This window comes from Henckelia pumila, chromosome 4 (genome assembly GCF_033568475.1).
Source record: "Henckelia pumila isolate YLH828 chromosome 4, ASM3356847v2, whole genome shotgun sequence".
NCBI classification, from domain to species: Eukaryota; Viridiplantae; Streptophyta; class Magnoliopsida; order Lamiales; family Gesneriaceae; genus Henckelia; species Henckelia pumila.
This window is the reverse complement of record NC_133123.1, coordinates 41,026,603-41,048,470: the sequence shown is the minus strand read 5'-3', so window position 1 is coordinate 41,048,470 and position 21,868 is coordinate 41,026,603. Positions and strand designations below refer to the sequence as shown.

The window sequence follows — 21,868 nt, the reverse complement described above, 5'->3', positions numbered from 1 at the left end:
ATAAATTAAACAAGGGCAAATAATAGAAGGTTAAAACAAATTAAAAACCTTCACCCAATATTATATCGATTGCCATAAGTGAGAATGGGTTTCCCAAAAAATGCGGCTTTTGGTGCAATTCAATTTGGATTTGGATCCTATTCTCTATGCGAAAACACGGCACTAATTGCCGTGTATTTTTTATACAAGATGATCAGCTTATGTAAAAATTGCAAAACATACGATGTTGTGGTTTTAACATGATAGAAATGATCCAAATCCATTCAATTTTTGGTTTCTTCGGAGTTGCACTTGCGGTTTTTTCGGTTAAAACCAAAGTCTAAACAACCTAGATGCATAATATATGTGAATTAGGTCGTTGATTGATGTTCCGAAAATTTACCATGTAAACACATTTTAAACTTCCTATATGAAATTGAAGACCATAATCATTAAATTTGAAAAAGGAATAAATTGAAAGAAAAAAAATATCAAAACCAATAAATTGTAGCAGCATTCCACCATAATACACTTCAAAGAACAGATGACAAAAATTGGACAAACATAAAACAAGAAAACAAAGAACTTCAATTTCCTAGTACTGAACAAAACTTAAGGTGGCCATTAATATATGTTGTAACACCATATACCAATCGTCCTTTTTCACTGTAAAATTCTCTACTATTTCCTATCTTTATTTCTTCAATATGAAGTAATGTATGCCTCACGTGCTTTCACGCCAAAGACATGAAAAAACTGCCAATATTAAGTATGTCATTTCTTGATATTGCAGGCCTTAGAATGTTTCATATACTGTAAGGTTTTGGCCTTGGCATGTTCTTGACTAGCCCGCAGAGCAAAGTGTCATCCTGAATGTTATATTCGTCGCGAAGAGAGTTTTCCGGGGAGAGCACGCTAATGTAAAGTTGCTGTCCCAAATAATTCCTTTCTAACAGCGTTGATCTCAAGTTCCACATTCCAGCATTGTCCAAAGTTGTCATGACTGCTGCCCAGCTTTTTGGATATACATGGATTGTGTGTCTGCTAACAGCATCTATTAGATTGTACTTGCTCCTTTTCTCTGCTGTCCATCTCCCAGCCTCAATCCTGTCGCAGAATACAAATATGCGTGAATGAATGAATTTAACATCAAATAGTGGGAAATCTTGTTCTCATTCAAATTTGCTTGATTCTTTTCTTTTGGTAGTGGAAACATATGGACGTGTAAAGATCTATCATCCGTTTTTGGGAAAAAAATGTCTAAAGAATGGTGTTTTTGCAGGAAGCGAGCTGTCATTTTTGTGGGATTTTGGTTTCTTAGAGTGACAGTGATTATGTGCAACAGTGACTGTTAGTGTTTGTAAGTAATACTTACGCAACAGGGAAGAACGAATAGCCATCCAAGTGCCAGGACTGAACACTCTTTTCATGGTTTTCGAATATGATCTCAACGAAGTTTCTGAAAACGCCTTTGATCACAATTGGAGCAATGGTTATTTTATCTCCTGCACCGGATGGCGGTTCATCACCAATTAAACCGTATTTGAACACTTTGTCTGCAACCCCAAAGTACTCAGCCAACTTCACTGGTGTCTCTGGATCAGTGTGTGAAACTCCATTGATAGCATACCTCAACTTTCCATCAACAGATCCTGCTGAGTTGACGAATTTGATTGTGCGTGTAATGTCGATTCTGCCATAATGGTAGGACCCTTGTGGATTAGGCCTAGCTGCGCTAGCTGTCAAGTTCCAACGAAGGGACCGGAACTGGTTCAACGACCAAGCCCACCCTACTGGAGGCTCTGGCAGAAAGGCTGAGGCTGGACCCTTTCCACCGACATAACGGATTGTTGCTGTTGTAGTGAGTGCTGATTTTGTGAAACGTGTGGAGGCAACGAAGAGATAGTCCTTAGGTGCTTGATTAGCAGTGACCAACACTGAGTAGCATTGGCCTAAATGCACATCAAGAGAATCATACACATTCTGCACGGTGTGTGATCCTTCAACCTCCACTAGTTTCATTGGATGGCCTTGAAACCTTGCATTAATGGAATTCTTCATCCCAACATTGCATATTCTGTATCTATATACCTTCCCAGGGATCATAGTAAACATGGGCTGATCTTTTCCATCACTCATTCCACTCTTTCCATTGATAATAAGCCCATCCGGCCGGCCAAGACTCCGGCCTTCATCCAACAGTTTCTTCAAGTTGGAATGGCCTTTCGAGTACCAATCTCCCACAAGCACTGTGTAGTCATCCTCAGGACGATCAAAGGGTACCGGGATCAAGTCACGGCTATGCACAGTGAGTGGGCCATAGCCACCCGCCGCACGGTGGAGGGAGGTGGTGGGGTAGTAATAGTAGCTGCCTATCTGATCCTTGACTTGGAAGTGGTAAGTAAAGTTTGTACCCGGCTGAATTGGGCAATTTGTGCCTAATGTTCCATCTTGCCAAGAATTCTTCCTTTGTTGAATGCCATTCCAGTTGAAGAGCAACGGCTCGTTGAGGTTGTTGAAGACATTTACAACAATGTTGTTGTTGGAAGTGCAGTTGATCGTTGGTCCTGGGAATTTTCCATTGATTTGAATCACTTGTTGAGGGACACCTAAAGGGGAGAGGGTGGCATAATTCACATTCCAAGTGTAGAACAAGTAAGGATCCTCAGATTTGACCACAATAACATGTGTTGAAAGAAGGGAAATGAGTGTAAGAATCAATAAGTTAATTCTATACATATTTGTATGTTTGTTCGATACTTTTGGTCAGGTTTTCTTGATGTAGAGTTACTGTGGGAGATGATGATTGTTTGTGTCAAAAGTTTGGCTTTAAAAAGGCAAAATGGACAAAGGGGAGAATATTCAGGGCCATTGAAATTTTGTTGCATCGCCGCAAGCAACGTTCTTTTTTGAGGGGGGAAGTTTTGTTAGCATGGTGTGCCTTTAATTTCTCCCATCATTTGTTAATAGTTTTCAGTCTTAAAATTATCCGCATGAAGTATTGGTCAACCTCAATCTCCCTGACTTTTCTCTTCCTCCCACACATGTACACTCACTCAAAGAAGCCCAAAAAGTAAATTTTGCACCAAAAAGTTAATAATTTGCTTGGCTTCTAAATTTTTTCGTAAGAGTTATTTTGTATAGTCGTGTCAATTCCAAACTTTGATGGATACATGTACATTAAAATAATAGTATGTCCCCAAAAAATAAAAATAAAATTACTCTAGCTTTTGCATACCTTAAGCACCATGGATTAGAATCTAATTAATTACCTTTACCATAGAGTATTTTTCGCTAGGTCATTATTAAAATTGAATTTACAATTTTTTTGAAAATATATTTTATCATGCCCTCCACAAATTGATTTTGTCACAAAAATAAACTGGTTATGGCTTATGATTATACGTAACGAGTGATTTGTTCGCTAGTACATGCTAAAAGGAAAAACTTCAAGAGAATCGGACAATGCATCTCATTCGACTATATGCCCGAATGTACAATCAAGATGATGCTCGTGATGGTGTTATTATTCAAAAAAAAAAAAAAAGATTAAATTTACATCAAGAAAATTTAAATTAGTACACAACAAAATTAGCTCGATGTCAAATTGCAAGGCAAACGCTAACACAACTTACTCGGACATACTTCTTCCAATATATTCGAAAAATCAAGAAATAATCGATATTGAAATCATCCGGAAGCTTATTTTGAGCAAGCGAGCTCAACTTCTGACAAAGTTTGTTCGTCAATAAGGTCACTAGACATGGCCTGAGGTATTCTATGTCGTTTTAATATACGATCCGTGGCGAGTTTTGCAGATTCATAGTTTAAAACAATTACCCTCTCATCATCCAAATCGAATCTCACACTTCCTTCGTAACCATCTTCCACAAGTTGTCGTAAATGTTTCAAGTTGTTAACTTCTATGCCGTTAACCTTCTTCAGCTGCAAAATATGGAATGAATTGTAAAGAAAGGGAGTGTGACCTAAAACATTTTACGGAATAGTGTTTTCATTTAGCTTACAGCTAGAACAGAGTAAGATCAGCTAATTCAACAGAAAATTTTTAATACAGAAACAGAGTGTTGTATACCTGTAACTCAGCAAGGCGCTCATAGCCGGTATTGATGTCATCCAGTAAGACCTATATCAAATTTGTAACATAGTCAAGAACAAAGTATTACTATCTGTGTACACATAAATGCAAATGGACCATGCACAGTTTTGTACAATGCTCTTTCTTCATAATTCGCCGCTAAGCTCAAACATATTGTCTCATCTAAATTACAAAACTTATTATTTGCTATTTCACTTTTACTACGAGAGCAATACATCTTCAAGTCCACGAAACTCTCATTTTATAGCTAATCTACATCATGCTTATTATTATAAGGTAAAATTCAAGTATGATCATCATACAAATCGATATTAAAAAAAAGAGCCTTAAAATATGCAAATATATAAGTGTATATGCACACAGCACACATATATTGTTAGAATTCAAAGTAACAGAACAAAAACAGAAATGATTTAACGGCTACCCAGATTATTGTTTTAGAAAATTAAAGATTAAGAAGTCACAGTAAATGGAAGAGCAAGGTATCAACTAGTAAATTATGATTTACGCACCATAATTTAAATATTCAAATTGTAAGAATTTCAGAAGTTTCTTACATTATTAATACGGAGAGATGATTGCAAATGGTTGATGAAATGAATTTTTACAATCAAGAATAAAATATTATTAGAAATTAAATTAATTCAATTGGTTCCAGTAAACATTATAGATACCAACATTATTTTTTTTAAAAAAAAAAATACTAGGGAAACTAATCATAATTATCACAACCATAGAATAATTATAATTATAAAAGTTCCAAGTGCAACTACAAATAGATGCCCAAATTTATAAAATCAGCATAAATACCGAAAGAATATTAGAAGGGTGATGATTTACTAATCCCTCCATTAGATCGACAAAACTATTCCAACCCGAAACCTGATATCAGAAAGAATAGCTAAGTACCTGGGAGAGGATGACAAGCTGTTCACCAGCTTTCTTTGGCAGCTCTCTAAGTGCTCGCTCACACAACCGACGAGGGCATGTGTTGTACCAGTCCTCTCCATACTCATGAAGAAATGGTTGAGTCAAAGGAATAAAGACGAGGCCGGCAAAGATGAAATAACTTGGAAGTTTATCAAACTGGTGAACCGGAACAAGTGGTTCTATCTGCATGTTAAAGAAATTTGGAAGAACCAGCTCAGATTCTCAGAATATAGTTAACAGTTAACTAACTGAAATGAAGATAATTTTGACAGCAAAATGTGAGGGCTAAAAATCCCTAAGCTATTATCATCACGACGTAAAATACTTCCAAATAGGATTTTTTGGTAATAACATGCCAAGCATGTTACGATCTGGGTATCGGGAAATTTTTTAAGAATATGTTCTACTTTGTGCTCTGGTTAACGGGGGGCGGGGAGAAAGTTTTTCGTTCTTGTGGGAGATTGGGAGTTTGATTCCCTTAACAGGGGTTATATTAAAGCTCAGTTATATACACTTACAGGACGAAGGGTAACACTGAATTCATGCTCTTCTCCATTTCTCAAGACTTTAATTTGCGCAGTTTCATTAGGCTTCTTCATGGAGACTAAATGATCAAACGTTATTCTCTCTCGATTCCGGAAAGAAACTGTGTATCATAAATGAGTCATAACATCAAAACCATTGATATTAAAATAGCTATGTACTAGTAGTAAAATGATCAGCCACCATAATGTTTCGCAAGTATGCGGCGATACATAGACATTCAGCGATAAATAGTAAGTACCCTTTGTTTGCTTTCTCAAGTAACTGAAAATGTATAAGAATGAACAATCGGCCAATCATAAACGGATGTTTTTGAAACATCTCACATAGAATCCAAAAAAGGCATGGAGACATGTTGAGATATACCTGTTCCATCATTTGCTATGGTGGAACCATCAAACGAAAGGATGATATCATCTTTTTTCAGAACTCTATATGCATCAGAGAGAGGATTAATTCTACTGACAAGTATCCCAGTTAAACCAGGACGCATTTTGAAGTGATCACGAAGTTGTGCATTTTCAGTAGGTTGGCAAGACAAACCCAATGAGCAGAATCCAACATAATCTCCAGTTTCTTGAACACCAGCGATGAAATGCTTTATCACCGGGACAGGAATAATATAACTGCAAAATGACAAACAATTACCTGACATTGTATCTAATGACTCCTCCAAGTTTATAAGAATCCAAATTAATAAGAAACATGTTCTATTCGTACACGTACAAATGAAATACAGCAATAGCACTCAAACACGCCAAATCCAAATAACAATACATTTAGCCACTGACATGGAGAGATGATAACTGCTTCGACCCAGTTTAGAAGTGAGTCACGTGACTGGACACTGGTCTTTTACAAGTTTGCCACAAACAAATTAACATGCTATATCTTAGGATATTCAATACCCCATGGACTATAAGTTGCTTGCTTTACATGTAAGAACAAGAAATCAAAAAGCTGAAGAACTATACAGGTCATAGAGGGACAGTGTTTATATTTAGATTAAAGATAGGGCCAGCCAATTGTACAAGGAAAATACAATTCAATTCATTGTAAATAACTGACTAAACAAAGGTATGCGTCATCTTAGATTTCCCTGACCTATTTGGCATAATTAACATAAACTATATTGCTTGGCCCTTAAGAGATAGATGGCTCATTTGTCTAAAAAGGAATAAATTCCTAAACAGAATGCATATTTAACAGAGGTAGTTCTATGATGCACAGCCAAAAAAAATATTTCATCCACACCAATATGACTCAATTCCTGATTCACTGCCAGTTCAAAAATGATAAGAGCATCTGTAATTATGCAAGCATCTTCATAGGGACACGCGGTTAATTGGTATGACTCACACTAGGGAAGAAGAGAGACATGGAAAATTTCAGGTAATATATTTTGTTTCTACTCATTCATTTTTGAGAATGAAATTAATTCCAACAACCATGTCCAGGAGCTCTAAATTTCATAACTCCAATGTCGGCATATAACATGGATTGTCGTATTTGACTAACAATTTTCACCAAAGATAAATAGACTTAGTCATCATCCGTAAGCTGCAGCTTCAACAGAGAATAATGATGCTACCCAGGCTGAAGATGCATAACATACCTACCAGCTACCAAATCTGGAATCAAATTGGCATCTTGGTGGACAGGAATAATTCAGGACATGACATGGACACAAACTTTAAAATAGTTGATGTCAAGATGTGAGAAATGAAATATATGTGCCTCCTAACTTTGTAAAAATGAGGTTCTGACACTCAAATTCTCAAGCACACTATTAGGTATGTTCCTAGCTGTCATCCCATGCCAATAAAATGCGAGGACAAAACATGATAATTTACCCAATGTTCTCCGCACCAGAAAGGTTTTGAAATGCTACTCCGACAACTTTGTCACCCATGATTGCTGGGCCTCCACTGTTTCCTGGATTTATAGCTGCATCAATCTGTATTGCCAACAGTTGTGTTGCACCATGTACATATTGTGTTGGCTCAACCCTGGAGACGACCCCTTTTGTAACAGAAATGTTGTCTCCTCCTGCAAAAACATACTGATTGGTGTAATTTTCCGATGAAACCAGCAGAAGCTCACTGCTCACAACTTCTACTCGTAATAAAAGAATAGTTAAAGTAGATAGAAATCTGTTTCAATTAGTCAACAGGTTCATGAAAAATATGGCAACTTTCGATAACCAAATATAGAAAATCGTATCATAGTTAGCTTACACAAACCTAAATCAAGATTGATTAGAGAGCAATACAAATAACTTTTGCATTCGTGAACTCGATAAAACCAATCAATCGCAAGCAACTTAAATAGTAAATAACAATTTAAAGTTAGAATCGACATCATAAAGGCCACTTAAAAGTCTGCAGATAATGCAAATTTTACAATTAAATTTCTCTTCGAAGTCCTAAAATTCAATAAACATGCATGGTCTATTTTTTCCAATTTTCAAACATATATCTTTGAAGCAACTTCACAAATGATTAATTCTGGTTTGCAACCTGGCCAAAGGAGAAATCTTCCTTACTCAAAAAGTATCTTGCGCACATTTTATGTGACATTACCTTGAGGATAGCCAACAACAGCAACTGCCTCTTGAAGAAAAGGGGTGTCACCAAGTTCCAAAAAGTTCATTCCTTCCCAGAATTCTTGATTTTCAACAACCAATATAGCCAAATCACATTCATGGCCGACAGCCTGGATCTCTGCCCTGTATTTGGTGGGAGAACCATGCTTTCTTACAAGCACAAATGTATGATCAGCTACAACATGGGCATTTGTCAGGATTCTCCTTCCCGGGATAACGAACCCTACATCAAATTTCACCAAAGCCATAGTCAAAAGCATAATTGGTCCACATACAGTTTCGCAGAAACTTTTAAAGTTAGATAGCTAATATTATTAAATTTTAGCCCACAAGACACCTGCATGAATCCATCTGGTTATCTACGGATATGATTTCTCTAAAGATGTGGGTTTAGGCTAGCCTACATATAACCTCATGACAGCAAGCTTTTCGAAACTGCTTATAGTTACAACAATAAAAATGTCAAAATGTCAAACAGGAACACGAACATAAGAATTGTTAAAAGAATTTGCATCTCCATCATACTACCACTTTGTTAGCTAAATTCAATAAATTGACTGTCATTATGTCTCATGATTAATCGGCCAGAACAAGCGCAAAGAGGAAACTTTCACGAAAAGTAAAAGCTTTCAATCAATTATGTTCAACCAATCTACACGAAAAGAAAATTGGGCAAAAAGAAATGCAAACCTGAGCCCATTGTTTCACGCTGAGACTTATTCTGCCAAGGAAGGAAGTAACTGGGGCTACTCGCAACCGTAAATATCTTCACCACAGAATCTAACGCCAATTCAATTGCAGAATACTCATCCGGCATAGCAACATATTGCATGGGAACGTGAGTACTTCCCTGCTCGTCAGCTTCACCATTCTCAACACCAGTTGTAGGAGTAGCCGCAGCATCGCCAGCTAAGGTAGAATTTGATATTGAGCAAGTGGAATACAATTTAATCGAGGAGCAACAAAAACCACCGCAACTTACTCGACTGCTAAAGTTGGAAATCACACTGCGAGCAAAAGGAGTCTGGATGGGATTATTGAAGGGAGAATGATGAGAAAAGATAGCTCTACCACTGATTCCTAGGCGGTCGTGAGTGATCCTCAGCCTCCGAAACGCCGTATACGCAGCGCCGGATGATCGATTTACTAGCATCGCCGCGTCAGGACGAAGGCGGAGGCGAAAAACCTCCGGCTCAGGGTTTTAGGGCAATAAACATGAAGAAATTATTTATAGACTTTTACACAAATCATTTAATAAAAAACAATAATGAGAAATGTTAAATAATTAATATCATAAGTTAATATTTTCAATTATTCTGATGGATATGTCTTTTCTATTATTTTTTTATGACGTGTGAACTCGCCATCGCTATCTTTTGATTTTCGATTTCGGTGTGCTCAATAGCCTGCACATTAGCTAGGTAAATCACACTAGCTAGCCTTGTGTAGGGGTGTTATCGAGTCGAGCCGAGCTCGAGTAGCACTGTAACACCCGGTATTTTAGATACGTAAATCCGCATGCATAATTAGGATATTTAATTATTTAAATTTTAGATTTATGGGTTAAATAATTATGTGAATTATTTGTGCATGATTTAATTTATTTTTAAGCATTTAACCCATAATTAGTGATTTTTATGATTTTTAGTATTTAATTGTTTTTGATCGCGTAGACGGGACCGTGGACGGACGAGATGACAACTTTCTATCCAAATTATTTTATGAGTCTTTTTAGAGCCCAAAAATATTATTTTGAGTTTTATTTCCTCAATATTTTTAGTATTTAATTTTATATAATTTTAGGAGTCCATTTTTATTCAAATTTAGTCATTTTAATGACTTTTAATTATTTTTAAAATTCTCTTAATTTGTAATTTCGGGATTTTTATATTTTTAATTTAAGTTATCAGATTTTAACTTTTATTTGGAGTTTTAAATTTTTATATTTTATATTTAAAACTTTTAATTATTTTAATTATCCTAAAACCTATTTTAATTAAATTAAAAACCTAAACCTAACCTACCTAAACCCTTCAACCGATCACTTAGCCGCCTCCATCAGTTCTCACCCCCATCTTCATCGTGTTCTTCGAATTCTTCAGCCTCCATAGCTCGATTTTGAAGCTTCCAAGCCGGTTGTCATCGCCCCATCGTCCCGGAATCGTTCTACGCACTCCTTTCTCTTCAAACTACGGTGCAAGGCATGATTCTTTCTCTTTTTCTTACCATATCAGTTATTATGTGCGTGTGTGTGTGAGAATCAGAATTTCCTTCGAAAATTTCAGAAACAAAACGGGATGTGTTCGATTTTATGCATTTGTTCTTGTGTTTATTGATCAATCTCACGTTTTCTTAGCCATGGCTCGTACCACTGCTGGTCGAAGGGTTGTAGGGTGTGTGAGGGTTGCCTAGACTCAAATGGCTCGAGTGGTTCGAGCCAAACGAGCCCAGAAAACCACCTAGAGCCGATCGGTCTCCAAGGAAGCGCAGCTAGGGTTTCGGGGAAGGGGGCTCGGCTGATGGTCTGTGGGGTGCATGGGCCGGGGTCAGGGGCTAGGTTCGAACCGCCCAGACATGGGCTACGTTTGGGCGGCGGGCCCCCGACCAGGGGTGGCCGGAGCAGGGCGGCAGCAGCCCTAGAAGGGCTGCTGCTCGCGGCGGCCGAGAGGAACAAGGGGGGGGGGGCGTCGGGTTTAGGGTTAGGGTTTGGTTCCGGGTCGGGTCTGTGGTCCGGGTCGGGTCAGTAGGGTAGTGGGTCGGGTTAAGTTGGTCCGGGTCCGGGTTGGTGGGCCGGGCTCGAGTCTTTTTAATTTTAAAGTATTTTATGATTTAATGGGTTTTTGGGCCAATTAATTAGAAATAAAATGATTTGGGTTCCATTTAATTATTTGGGTTAAGTTTAATTATTATTGGGCTTAATTAAATTAATTAAGTGAGTCTACTAATTTTTATGGGCTTTAGGGCCCATGAAAGTTATTGGGCCAGTTTTTGGGCTTTTGGGCCCATTGGGCCAGAATTGGTTGTTAATGGGCTTGAATAATTTTATTGGGCTTAGAATAATTTTATTGGGCTTAAGTATGTTAATGGGCCAGTCTCAGTGTTAATGGGCCAGATTTTAGTAAATGGGCTTGAGAGTTTAGGGCCAGCAGTCCAGTACAATCCATGAGAAATTGCATGTTTCCTGATTATATATTTAATTATTTTTATGCATTGAAGTTATTTTAATATGTATATGTTAGTATGAAATTAAATTAAATATATATGAAGGACACACATTTTATTTAGGTACATGCATTCATGAAATAATTTTATGTATGATTAAATGTTTAAGGTTGAGCAATAAGAAAATATTTTATGTTGGAAGTTGAAGTAGTGTGACAATTTGATATTTGAGGGGGATTCGTCCCCATATGTGAACTATTGAAGGGCAGTTTACTGCCAATTTAAGAGGTGATTCGTCACCGCCACGTATGTTGGTTTCCACGCTGATCAGTATTTAATGTATGATTTAAGGTTACACTACTGATACAACCATGAGATGTTAAAAAATAATTTGCTCAACAATGTATTATGTTATTTAAGTTAATTTAAGTTATGATATGTTATGATATTTTAAGCATGCTCATTCATGTATATGTTATGTATTAGTAGTAAATTGATTTAAATTATTTTAAATCCTTGTTATGTTAGCATGTTGGGCTTCTAGGCTCACTACACTGGTATGGTGCAGGTGAGTACGTAGAGGATGTAGACTGGCAGTGATCCCCGTGACCGTGATAGATGTCTGAGTCGTTATGCATGTTTTGAATATTTTTAGTATGTTACATTTTTAAGTATTTTTCAGTGGTTGGGTTTTGGAATATTATTTTTAAATATTTTTAGTGCATGCAGTTTTTAATTATTTTCTCATGACAGTATTTTAATTAAATGTAGACTAAGATATTTATTTTATTAAAGAATGCATTTTTATTTAAGTTATTTATTTATTTATTTATTTTTAAATCTTTTTTATTCTGTGCATGTATGTATGGGCATATATGTACATATTTTATTTAGTATATATATATATATATAAAAAAATTTTCCGCATATTTATTTATTAATTATAGAGTTAGGGTCGTTTCAGTTGGTATCAGAGAACGGTCCTTGGAGGGGTCATTACTGCTATGCGAGCTCAGAAATCCACGCTACCGGTCTGTAAATTTTAAGTGTTTATAGCATGATTTATTTTTAAGAATTTAAGTTAGCATTAATTTTTAAACCACTTAGTTATGCATGACGATTTACGTAAAGAAATATGTGGTGGTGCAGAATGCCTCCCAGACCGATGAACAGACGTGGGGGATCTCCACCTACACCTCCACCTCCACCTCCGCAGAACCCTCTAGCAGCATTGGAGCAGGCCAATGCGAATATGATGGCGAGTATTACTGCTCTGTTAGAGCAGCAGGCTACACGTCCTAGGTTGTCCCATGAGGAGGACGTTGCTGAGAGGTTCCAGAAGAAGGGACCCAAGGAGTTTTCTGGTACCACCGATCCTGTGGTGGCTGAGGGGTGGATTCGCTCTCTGGAGTCCATCTTTGCTTATATGGGGATCACAGACGCCGATAGGGTGAACTGTGCGACTTACATGCTGAGAGGAGATGCAGCTCTTTGGTGGGAGGGTGCTGCCAGGGGAGTTCACCTTCCTTCCTACACTGACTTGGGCAGAGTTCAGGCGTATCTTCTACGCCAAGTACTTCACTGAGGATGTGCGTAGTCGCATGATCCGGGAGTTTATGAGTCTCCGTCAGGGGGACAAGTCAGTAGTTGAGTACGTGAGACAGTTCGAGAGGGGCTGTCGCTTTGTGCCTCTGATTTCAGACAGTCCACCGGAGAAGTTGAGGCAGTTTGTGGAGGGATTGAAGGCGGATATCAAGCATGATATTCGCATGGCAGACGTCCTTACTTATGAGTCTGCAGTCAGTAGTGCCTTGCGTTCCGAGGAGGGTCGGAGAGAGATCCAGAGGGAGCAGCAGGGTAAGAGGCAGTTTCAGGCTGGGTATCAGCGACCACCTTCGCAGCCTCCTGCGAAGAAGCAGTTTACTGGGCCGGCTAAGGGCCCGAATCCGCAGCAGAGGCCGCAGCAGCAGAGGGGCGGGGCCCCTAATGCCATAGGTTTTCCTACTTGCCCGAAGTGTCAGAAGATGCATTCGGGACCTTGTCTTTTGGGAGCAGGAGTTTGCTACCACTGTAGGGAGCCAGGGCATCAGATAGCTAACTGCCCGAGGAAGAAGAACACTGCTGGTAGAGTGTTCGTCATGCAGGCAGAGGAGGCAGACCCAGACACCTCCTTGATCACCGGTATATCTTATCCCTAGTATTTTATAATTTTCCTTTGGTTAAGAATTTCGTTTTCTTTATGAAATTGTTGTTCTTTGGGTTATCTATCTGCATGTTAGAATAAGAAGCATGTTTTAATTGTTATTAGAATTAAGGGTTAGTAGTGACTTGTTGGGTTAAAATTTAGTAGTGGTATGAAATTGTTGGGAATTTTCTGCGTGCAGGGAGAATTCTAGTTGGAGGCAACTCCACGTTTGCGTTGCTAGATTCAGGGGCTACGCATTCGTTTATCTCCCTGGAGTTTATCAGGCGGGTAGGCATCACACCTGAGATTATTGACAGTGGGTATGATGTTACTATGCCGTCAGGGCAGATTATTTCTACCTCGAAGGTTATTCGAGGACTGGAGTTGGAGCTGCAGGGACACTCCATTCGAGCAGATGTGGTGGTTTTACCATTGAGTGGTTTCGATTTGATTTTGGGTATGGACTGGTTGACAGTCAATGGAGCTTCGATTGATTTTAGTCGGAGATCAGTGTCAGTGAGACCTACAGTAGGCGACCCGTTCACTTTTCATGCATCTCAGAACAGTGATATTCCTCAGATGATATCTCTCATCCAGGCGAGGAAGTTGTTGAGACGGGGTTGCCAGGGGTTTCTAGCCAGTATTGTCACGGCCTCAGAACCATCTAACAGATCATTATCAGAGATAGAGGTGGTTCGTGACTTTCCGGATGTCTTTCCGGAGGATGTTGCAGGAATTTCACCAGTGAGAGATGTGGAGTTCAGCATTGAGTTAGTGCCAGACACCGTGCCTATCTCTAAGGCACCGTACAGACTTGCTCCTACCGAGATGAAAGAGTTGAAGGAGCAGATTCAGGAGTTGTTAGAGAAAGGCTTTGTTCGTCCTAGCTTTTCTCCATGGGGAGCTCCGGTGTTATTTGTGAAGAAGAAGGATGGCAGTATGAGATTGTGCATCGATTACCGAGAGCTCAACAGGGTCACAGTGAAGAACAAGTATCCACTGCCGAGGATAGAGGATTTATTTGATCAGTTGCAGGGAGCTTCAGTGTTCTCCAAGATCGATCTGCGATCTGGTTATCATCAGTTGCGTGTTAGAGATGCAGATGTGTCCAAGACTGCTTTCAGGACACGATATGGGCATTACGAGTTCTTAGTGATGCCATTTGGGATGACCAATGCTCCAGCGGTTTTCATGAATCTCATGAACCGAGTCTTTCAGCCGTATCTAGATCAGTTCATCATAGTCTTCATTGATGATATCTTGATCTATTCTAGGAGCATTGAGGAGCATATACAGCATCTTCAGACAGCCTTGCAGACTTTGAGGGAGCATCGTTTGTATGCCAAGTTCAGCAAGTGCGAGTTTTGGCTCGAGCAGATGGCATTTCTTGGCCACATTATTTCGAGAGATGGGATTGCAGTTGATCAGTCGAAGGTTGAGGCAGTGCAGAATTGGGGTATTCCGAAGAATGTTTCGGAGATTCGCAGTTTCTTGGGTTTGGCATGGTATTATAGGAAGTTCATCAAGGGTTTTTCCTCTATTGCAGTACCCTTGACTTCCTTAACCAAGAAGAATGCGAAGTTTATCTGGAGTTCAGATTGTCAGAGGAGTTTCGATCAGCTGAAGGAAGCACTCACTACTGCACCGGTGTTAGCGGTGACAGTACCACATGAGGAGTTAGTGGTGTACACCGACGCGTCTAAGCTGGGTTTAGGCGCAGTACTTATGCAGTGTGACAAAGTTATTGCGTATGCGTCGAGGCAGCTGAAGGTTCATGAGCAGAATTACCCGACGCATGACTTGGAGTTAGCAGCAGTGGTTTTCGCTTTGAAAATCTGGAGGCACTATCTGTATGGCGAGAAGTGCAAGATTTTCACAGACCACAAGAGTCTCAAGTACTTCTTCACACAGAAGGAGTTGAACATGAGACAGCGCCGATGGTTGGAATTGGTGAAAGATTATGACTGTGACATTAGCTACCATCCGGGTAAAGCTAATGTAGTAGCAGATGATTTGAGTCGGAAGTCGTCAGTGGTCTCATGTTTGACCGTACAGTTACCACTACAGAGCGAGATTCAGAGATTTAACTTGGAGTGTTATCCGAGTGGTCATGCACCGAGCTTGTCAGTGTTGACGGTGCAGCCAGTTCTGCGAGATCGGATCAGGGATGGACAGTCTACTGATGAGGAGTTGCAGCGATGGAGACAGAGAGATGAGGCTAGGGGTAACCTCTTGTATACAGTGGTGGATTGTATCGTTCAGTACCGTGGTAGGATGTGGGTACCGAACGTCGATCAGTTGAGAGCTGAGATTTTAGCAGAGGCTCACACATCTCCGTACTCCATTCACCCCGGAAGTACGAAGATGTACAAAGATTTGCAGCTATTGTATTGGTGGCCCGGGATGAAGAGTGACATCGGGAGAGTGGTGTCAGAGTGCTTGGCTTGTCAGCAAGTCAAGGCAGAGCATCAGCGTCCAGCAGGACTTCTTAGACCTCTTCCTATTCCGAAATGGAAATGGGAGAATATTACGATGGACTTTGTGGTTGGCTTACCGAGGAGTGCCAGAGGTTGCACAGCGATTTGGGTGATTGTGGATAGACTCACCAAGTCAGCTCATTTCTTGCCCGTGAGGACTACCTACTCATTGACACAGTATGCAGAGCTTTACATCAAGGAGATTGTTAGACTGCATGGCATACCAGTGTCGATTGTGTCAGACAGAGATCCGAGATTCATATCTGCGTTTTGGAAGAGTCTGCACACAGCATTGGGGACTAGGCTTTTGTTCAGCACAGCATTCCATCCCCAGACAGATGGTCAGTCTGAGAGAGTGATCCAGGTTCTCGAGGATCTTCTGAGAGCTTGTGTCATTGATTTTCGGGGCTCTTGGGAGACTAGACTACCATTAGTGGAGTTTACCTATAACAACAGTTTTCAGTCGTCTATAGGTATGGCTCCTTATGCAGCATTGTATGGGAGGAGATGCGGATCTCCTGTGCATTGGGATGAGGTTGGTGAGCGGATTTTACTGGGTCCTGAGATTCTGCAGCAGACAGCTGACATTATGACTCAGATTCGAGATCGGATGAGGACTGCTCAGAGTCGGCAGAAAAGTTATGCAGATTCCAGACGACGAGATTTGGAGTTCGCTGTAGGTGATCACGTATTCCTGAAGGTGTCACCTATGAAGGGAGTAGTGCGTTTTGGCCGGAGAGGCAAGCTTAATCCGAGGTATATAGGGCCATTCGAGTTCTTGGAGAGAGTGGGCACGTTGGCCTACCGTTTAGCTCTACCACCAGGGCTAGCGGCAGTGCACAACGTTTTCCATGTATCCATGCTTCGGAGATATGTCTCTAACCCGTCGCATGTGTTGGATTTCGAGCCCTTGCAGTTGCCACCAGATCTAGTGTATGAGGAGAGGCCAGTGCGGATCTTGGCTAGGGAGGAGCGGAGGCTTAGGACGCGGGTCATACCGATGGTCAGAGTCCAGTGGCTGAATCACTCAGAGGAGGAAGCTACTTGGGAGACCGAGGCAGACATGAGGACTCGCTACCCGGAGTTGTTCGGGTAAGTACTTTAAATTTCGAGGACGAAATTCAATTTAAGGGGGGGGGGGGGGGGGGGGCGGGGGGGGGGGGGGAGAATTGTAACACCCGGTATTTTAAATACGTAAATCCACATGCATAATTAGGATATTTAATTATTTAAATTTTAGATTTATGGGTTAAATAATTATGTGAATTATTTGTGCATGATTTAATTTATTTTTAAGCATTTAACCCATAATTAGTGATTTTTATGATTTTTAGTATTTAATTGTTTTTGATCGCGTAGACGGGACCGTGGACGGACGAGATGACAACTTTCTATCCAAATTATTTTATGAGTCTTTTTAGAGCCCAAAAATATTATTTTGAGTTTTATTTCCTCAATATTTTTAGTATTTAATTTTATATAATTTTAGGAGTCCATTTTTATTCAAATTTAGCCATTTTAATGACTTTTAATTATTTTTAAAATTCCCTTAATTTGTAATTTCGGGATTTTTATATTTTTAATTTAAGTTATCAGATTTTAACTTTTATTTGGAGTTTTAAATTTTTAAATTTTATATTTAAAACTTTTAATTATTTTAATTATCCTAAAACCTATTTTAATTAAATTAAAAACCTAAACCTAACCTACCTAAACCATTCAACCGATCACTTAGCCGCCTCCATCAGTTCTCACCCCCATCTTCATCGTGTTCTTCGAGTTCTTCAGCCTCCATAGCTCGATTTTGAAGCTTCCAAGCCGGTTGTCATCGCCCCGTCGTCCCGAAATCGTTCTACGCACTCCTTTCTCTTCAAACTACGGTGCAAGGCATGATTCTTTCTCTTTTTATTACCATATCAGTTATTATGTGCGTGTGTGTGTGAGAATCAGAATTTCCTTCGAAAATTTCAGAAACAAGACGGGATTTGTTCGATTTTATGCATTTGTTCTTGTGTTTATTGATCAATCTCACGTTTTCTTATCCATGGCTCGTACCACTGCTGGTCGAAGGGTTGTAGGGTGTGTGAGGGTTGTCTAGACTCGAATGGCTCGAGTGGTTCGAGCCAAACGAGCCCAGGAAACCACCTAGAGCCGATCGGTCTCCAAGGAAGCGCAACTAGGGTTTCGAGGAAGGGGGCTCGGCTGATGGTCTGTGGGGTGCATGGGCCGGGGTCAGGGGCTAGGTTTGAACCGCCCAGACGTGGGCTACGTCTGGGCGGCGAGGCTCCGGCCAGGGGTGGCCGGAGCAGGGCGGCAGCAGCCCTAGAAGGGCTGCTGCTCGCGGCGGCCGAGAGGAACAAGGGGGGGGGGGGGCGTCGGGTTTAGGGTTAGGGTTTGGTTCCGGGTCGGGTCAGTAGGGTAGTGGGTCGGGTTAAGTTGGTCCGGGTCCGGGTTGGTGGGCCGGGCTCGAGTCTTTTTAATTTTAAAGTATTTTATGATTTAATGGGTTTTTGGGCCAATTAATTAGAAATAAAATGATTTGGGTTCCATTTAATTATTTGGGTTAAGTTTAATTATTATTGGGCTTAATTAAATTAATTAAGTGAGTCTACTAATTTTTATGGGCTTTAGGGCCCATGAAAGTTATTGGGCCAGTTTTTGGGCTTTTGGGCCCATTGGGCCAGAATTGGTTGTTAATGGGCTTGAATAATTTTATTGGGCTTAGAATAATTTTATTGGGCTTAAGTATGTTAATGGATCAGTCTCAGTGTTAATGGGCCAGATTTTAGTAAATGGGCTTGAGAGTTTAGGGCCAGCAGTCCAGTACAATCCATGAGAAATTGCATGTGTCCTGATTATATATTTAATTATTTTTATGCATTGAAGTTATTTTAATATGTATATGTTAGTATGAAATTAAATTAAATATATATGAAGGACACACATTTTATTTAGGTACAGACATTCATGAAATAATTTTATGTATGATTAAATGTTTAAGGTTGAGCAATAAGAAAATATTTTATGTTGGAAGTTGAAGTAGTGTGACAATTTGAGATTTTAGGGGGATTCGTCCCCATATGTGAACTATTGAATGGCAGTTTACTGCCAATTTAAGAGGTGATTCGTCACCGCCACGTACGTTGGTTTTCACGCTGATCAGTATTTAATGTATGATTTAAGGTTACACTACTGATACAACCATGCGATGTTAAAAAATAATTTGCTCAACAATGTATTATGTTATTTAAGTTAAATTAAGTTATGATATGTTATGATATTTTAAGCATGCTCATTCATGTATATGTTATGTATTAGTAGTAAATTGATTTAAATTATTTTAAACCCTTGTTATGTTAGCATGTTGGGCTTCTAGGCTCACTACACTGGTATGGTGCAGGTGAGTACGTATAGGATGTAGTACCCACCGGAGGCGAGGACGTATGAGCAGACTGGCAGTGATCCCCGTGACCGTGATAGATGTCTGAGTCATTATGCATGTTTTGAATATTTTTAGTATGTTACATTTTTAAGTATTTTTCAGTGGTTGGGTTTTGGAATGTTATTTTTAAATATTTTTAGTGCATGCAGTTTTTAATTATTTTCTCATGACAGTATTTTAATTAAATGTAGACTCAGATATTTATTTTATTAAAGAATGCATTTTTATTTAAGTTATTTATTTATTTATTTATTTTTAAATTTTTTTTATTCTGTGCATGTATGTATGGGCATATATGTACATATTTTATTTAGTATATATATATAAAATAAAAAAAATTCACATATTTATTTATTAATTATAGAGTTAGGGTCGTTTCAAGCATACTACTCAAGCTCGAGCTTGACTCATATTTTACTACTCGAGCTCGAGCTCAATCGAGTAGTAAAATATGTGCTCGAGCTCGAACTCGTTTGTAGTTCGAGTACTCGAGCTCGAGTTCGAGCTTAAAAATTATATATATATAAATTAAAAATATATGAATAAATAAATAAATATAATATTATATATATTATAAATTATAAAATAAATAAATATATAAATATTATAAATAAATATATAAATATTATAAATAAATATATAAATATAATATTATATATTTTATATTTATATATATTTATTTATATTATTTATTTATATATATGTGGCTTATCGAGTAGCTCAGTTTCAAAGTTCGACTCGAGCTCGAGTCGAGCTTTGACCGAGCTACTCACGAGTAGCTCGGCTCGTTTACACCTCTAGCCATGTGTGACAGTTTAGTTCAAGAAAATGTTGGTAGGAGGAATTGAATTCCTGACTTCTAGTCAAAAATTTACCTACTCCACCAACTTGAACACCCGCTTAAAGGCTGGATATACCTCTTTCATCTTTTATCCTCGTCAAGAAATCAACAATCATAACTCTTGATACATGACAAAAAGTACCGGGTAATCAAAATATACATATGGTGTAGGACATAATCTCATGAGCTATTGCTTTGATGAGAATTATCACTAATCGAAAATAATTTACTTCTCAACTCTGCAGCTTGCGCCAAGATTTCTTCCTGATTTCGTCATACATACTTTTGCTTATTTCGCAAGTGAAAGATGGGAGGCCTAAATAAACATCATGAGACTCATTTGGATGCATGCCCAAGGTAAAGGAAATGAGATTTTTTATGATTTGAGTGGAGTTAGGACAAAAAGTGATGCCCGATTAAGGTTAGTGATATGTCCTGAGGTTGTTTCATAAGTTTGTAAGACATCTTAGAGAATAACACATGTTTCCTTGTCCGGTTGGCCAAATAAAATAAAATCCTCTGCAAAAATAAGTTGTCTTATGTATAGAGCATTTCTGGCGCAACTGATACCCCGCAGCTCACTCATATTAGTTATTCTTTTGGTTTATGAAAAAATCCCTAAGAACATAGAATAGAACGAATATAGATGCAGCGATGCGGTTTAGTGGAAGCGATGCCGTTTACTGGAAACCACCAATATCGATGCAACATTCTTTAACAATCATAAAGTAATAGGTATTGACATGGTGATCCACGATGACAAATGGCAGTTTGTGGCCACTATAACTGTCCTAACAGAAGGTTGGCCTAGTGCAAGAGAAGGATAAATTATTGGGCTTTTAGAAGCAATTAATTGGGTCAAAGGAATACAATTACATAGAGTCATATTCGAAACCGATTGCAAAATTGTGGCTGATGCAGTTATGGGGTATGCATACGACTATTCAGAATTTGGAAATATAGTGCGAAGATGCAAAGAGCTAGTAAACCGAGTGAAATCATCGATAAATGTAACAAAATATTTGTAATGTTCATGAGAGATCACTGGTGCAATACCCCATACATCAGTGTGTACAATTTCAAAAGGTTTTATTGTGCGAGTTTTATGTAATGGAAAAGGAAGCGTTTTGCTTTTACCAAGTTTGCAAGATGCACAGTCAACAATCTCATTATGAGAGCTTGAATTTTTATTCCCAAGTAAACCAGATTGGAGCAAAACACGAAGTACATGAGAATTAGGGTGTCCTAAATGCCTATGCCACACCTCCGTATCACATTGAACAGCATTACAAGAAACATAATTTGACACTGCAGATAAAAAAGGAAGTAAAGGAAAGAGTCGTCCCACTTTAGGCCCCTTCGCAATCATCTTTCCGGACACTTGATCCTGCACAAGACAACCAGAATTTGAAAATTGAACAATACAATGGTTGTCAACTAATTGCCCGATCGATATAAGATTAGTGGACAACTTGGGAGACACATAAACATTATTCAAAGATTTTGAAATATCACCAACAGCTGTTATAGGTAAAGTGTTACCATCAGCAGTATGAATCTCAAGGTCTCCTTTATATTTTTTAACAT

At 38.9% G+C, this 21,868-nt stretch overlaps 2 protein-coding genes across 2 annotated transcripts; both read right to left on the bottom strand.

Moving 5' to 3' along the window:
• Positions 1–572: 572 nt before the first annotated feature.
• On the bottom strand, positions 573–2,750 carry LOC140865490 (L-ascorbate oxidase homolog). Its single transcript, XM_073270151.1, has 2 exons — positions 1,355–2,750; positions 573–1,086 (listed from the first exon to the last, which is right to left on the bottom strand). The coding sequence occupies exons 1-2, from the start codon at positions 2,716–2,718 to the stop codon at positions 786–788; spliced, it is 1,665 nt and encodes a 554-aa protein (XP_073126252.1). The 5' UTR covers positions 2,719–2,750; the 3' UTR covers positions 573–785.
• A 752-nt stretch (positions 2,751–3,502) lies between these two features.
• Positions 3,503–9,372, bottom strand: LOC140864448 (protease Do-like 10, mitochondrial). Its single transcript, XM_073268641.1, has 8 exons — positions 8,865–9,372; positions 8,152–8,397; positions 7,423–7,618; positions 5,936–6,195; positions 5,545–5,672; positions 5,006–5,209; positions 4,073–4,123; positions 3,503–3,924 (listed from the first exon to the last, which is right to left on the bottom strand). The coding sequence occupies exons 1-8, from the start codon at positions 9,325–9,327 to the stop codon at positions 3,682–3,684; spliced, it is 1,791 nt and encodes a 596-aa protein (XP_073124742.1). The 5' UTR covers positions 9,328–9,372; the 3' UTR covers positions 3,503–3,681.
• Positions 9,373–21,868: the final 12,496 nt, after the last annotated feature.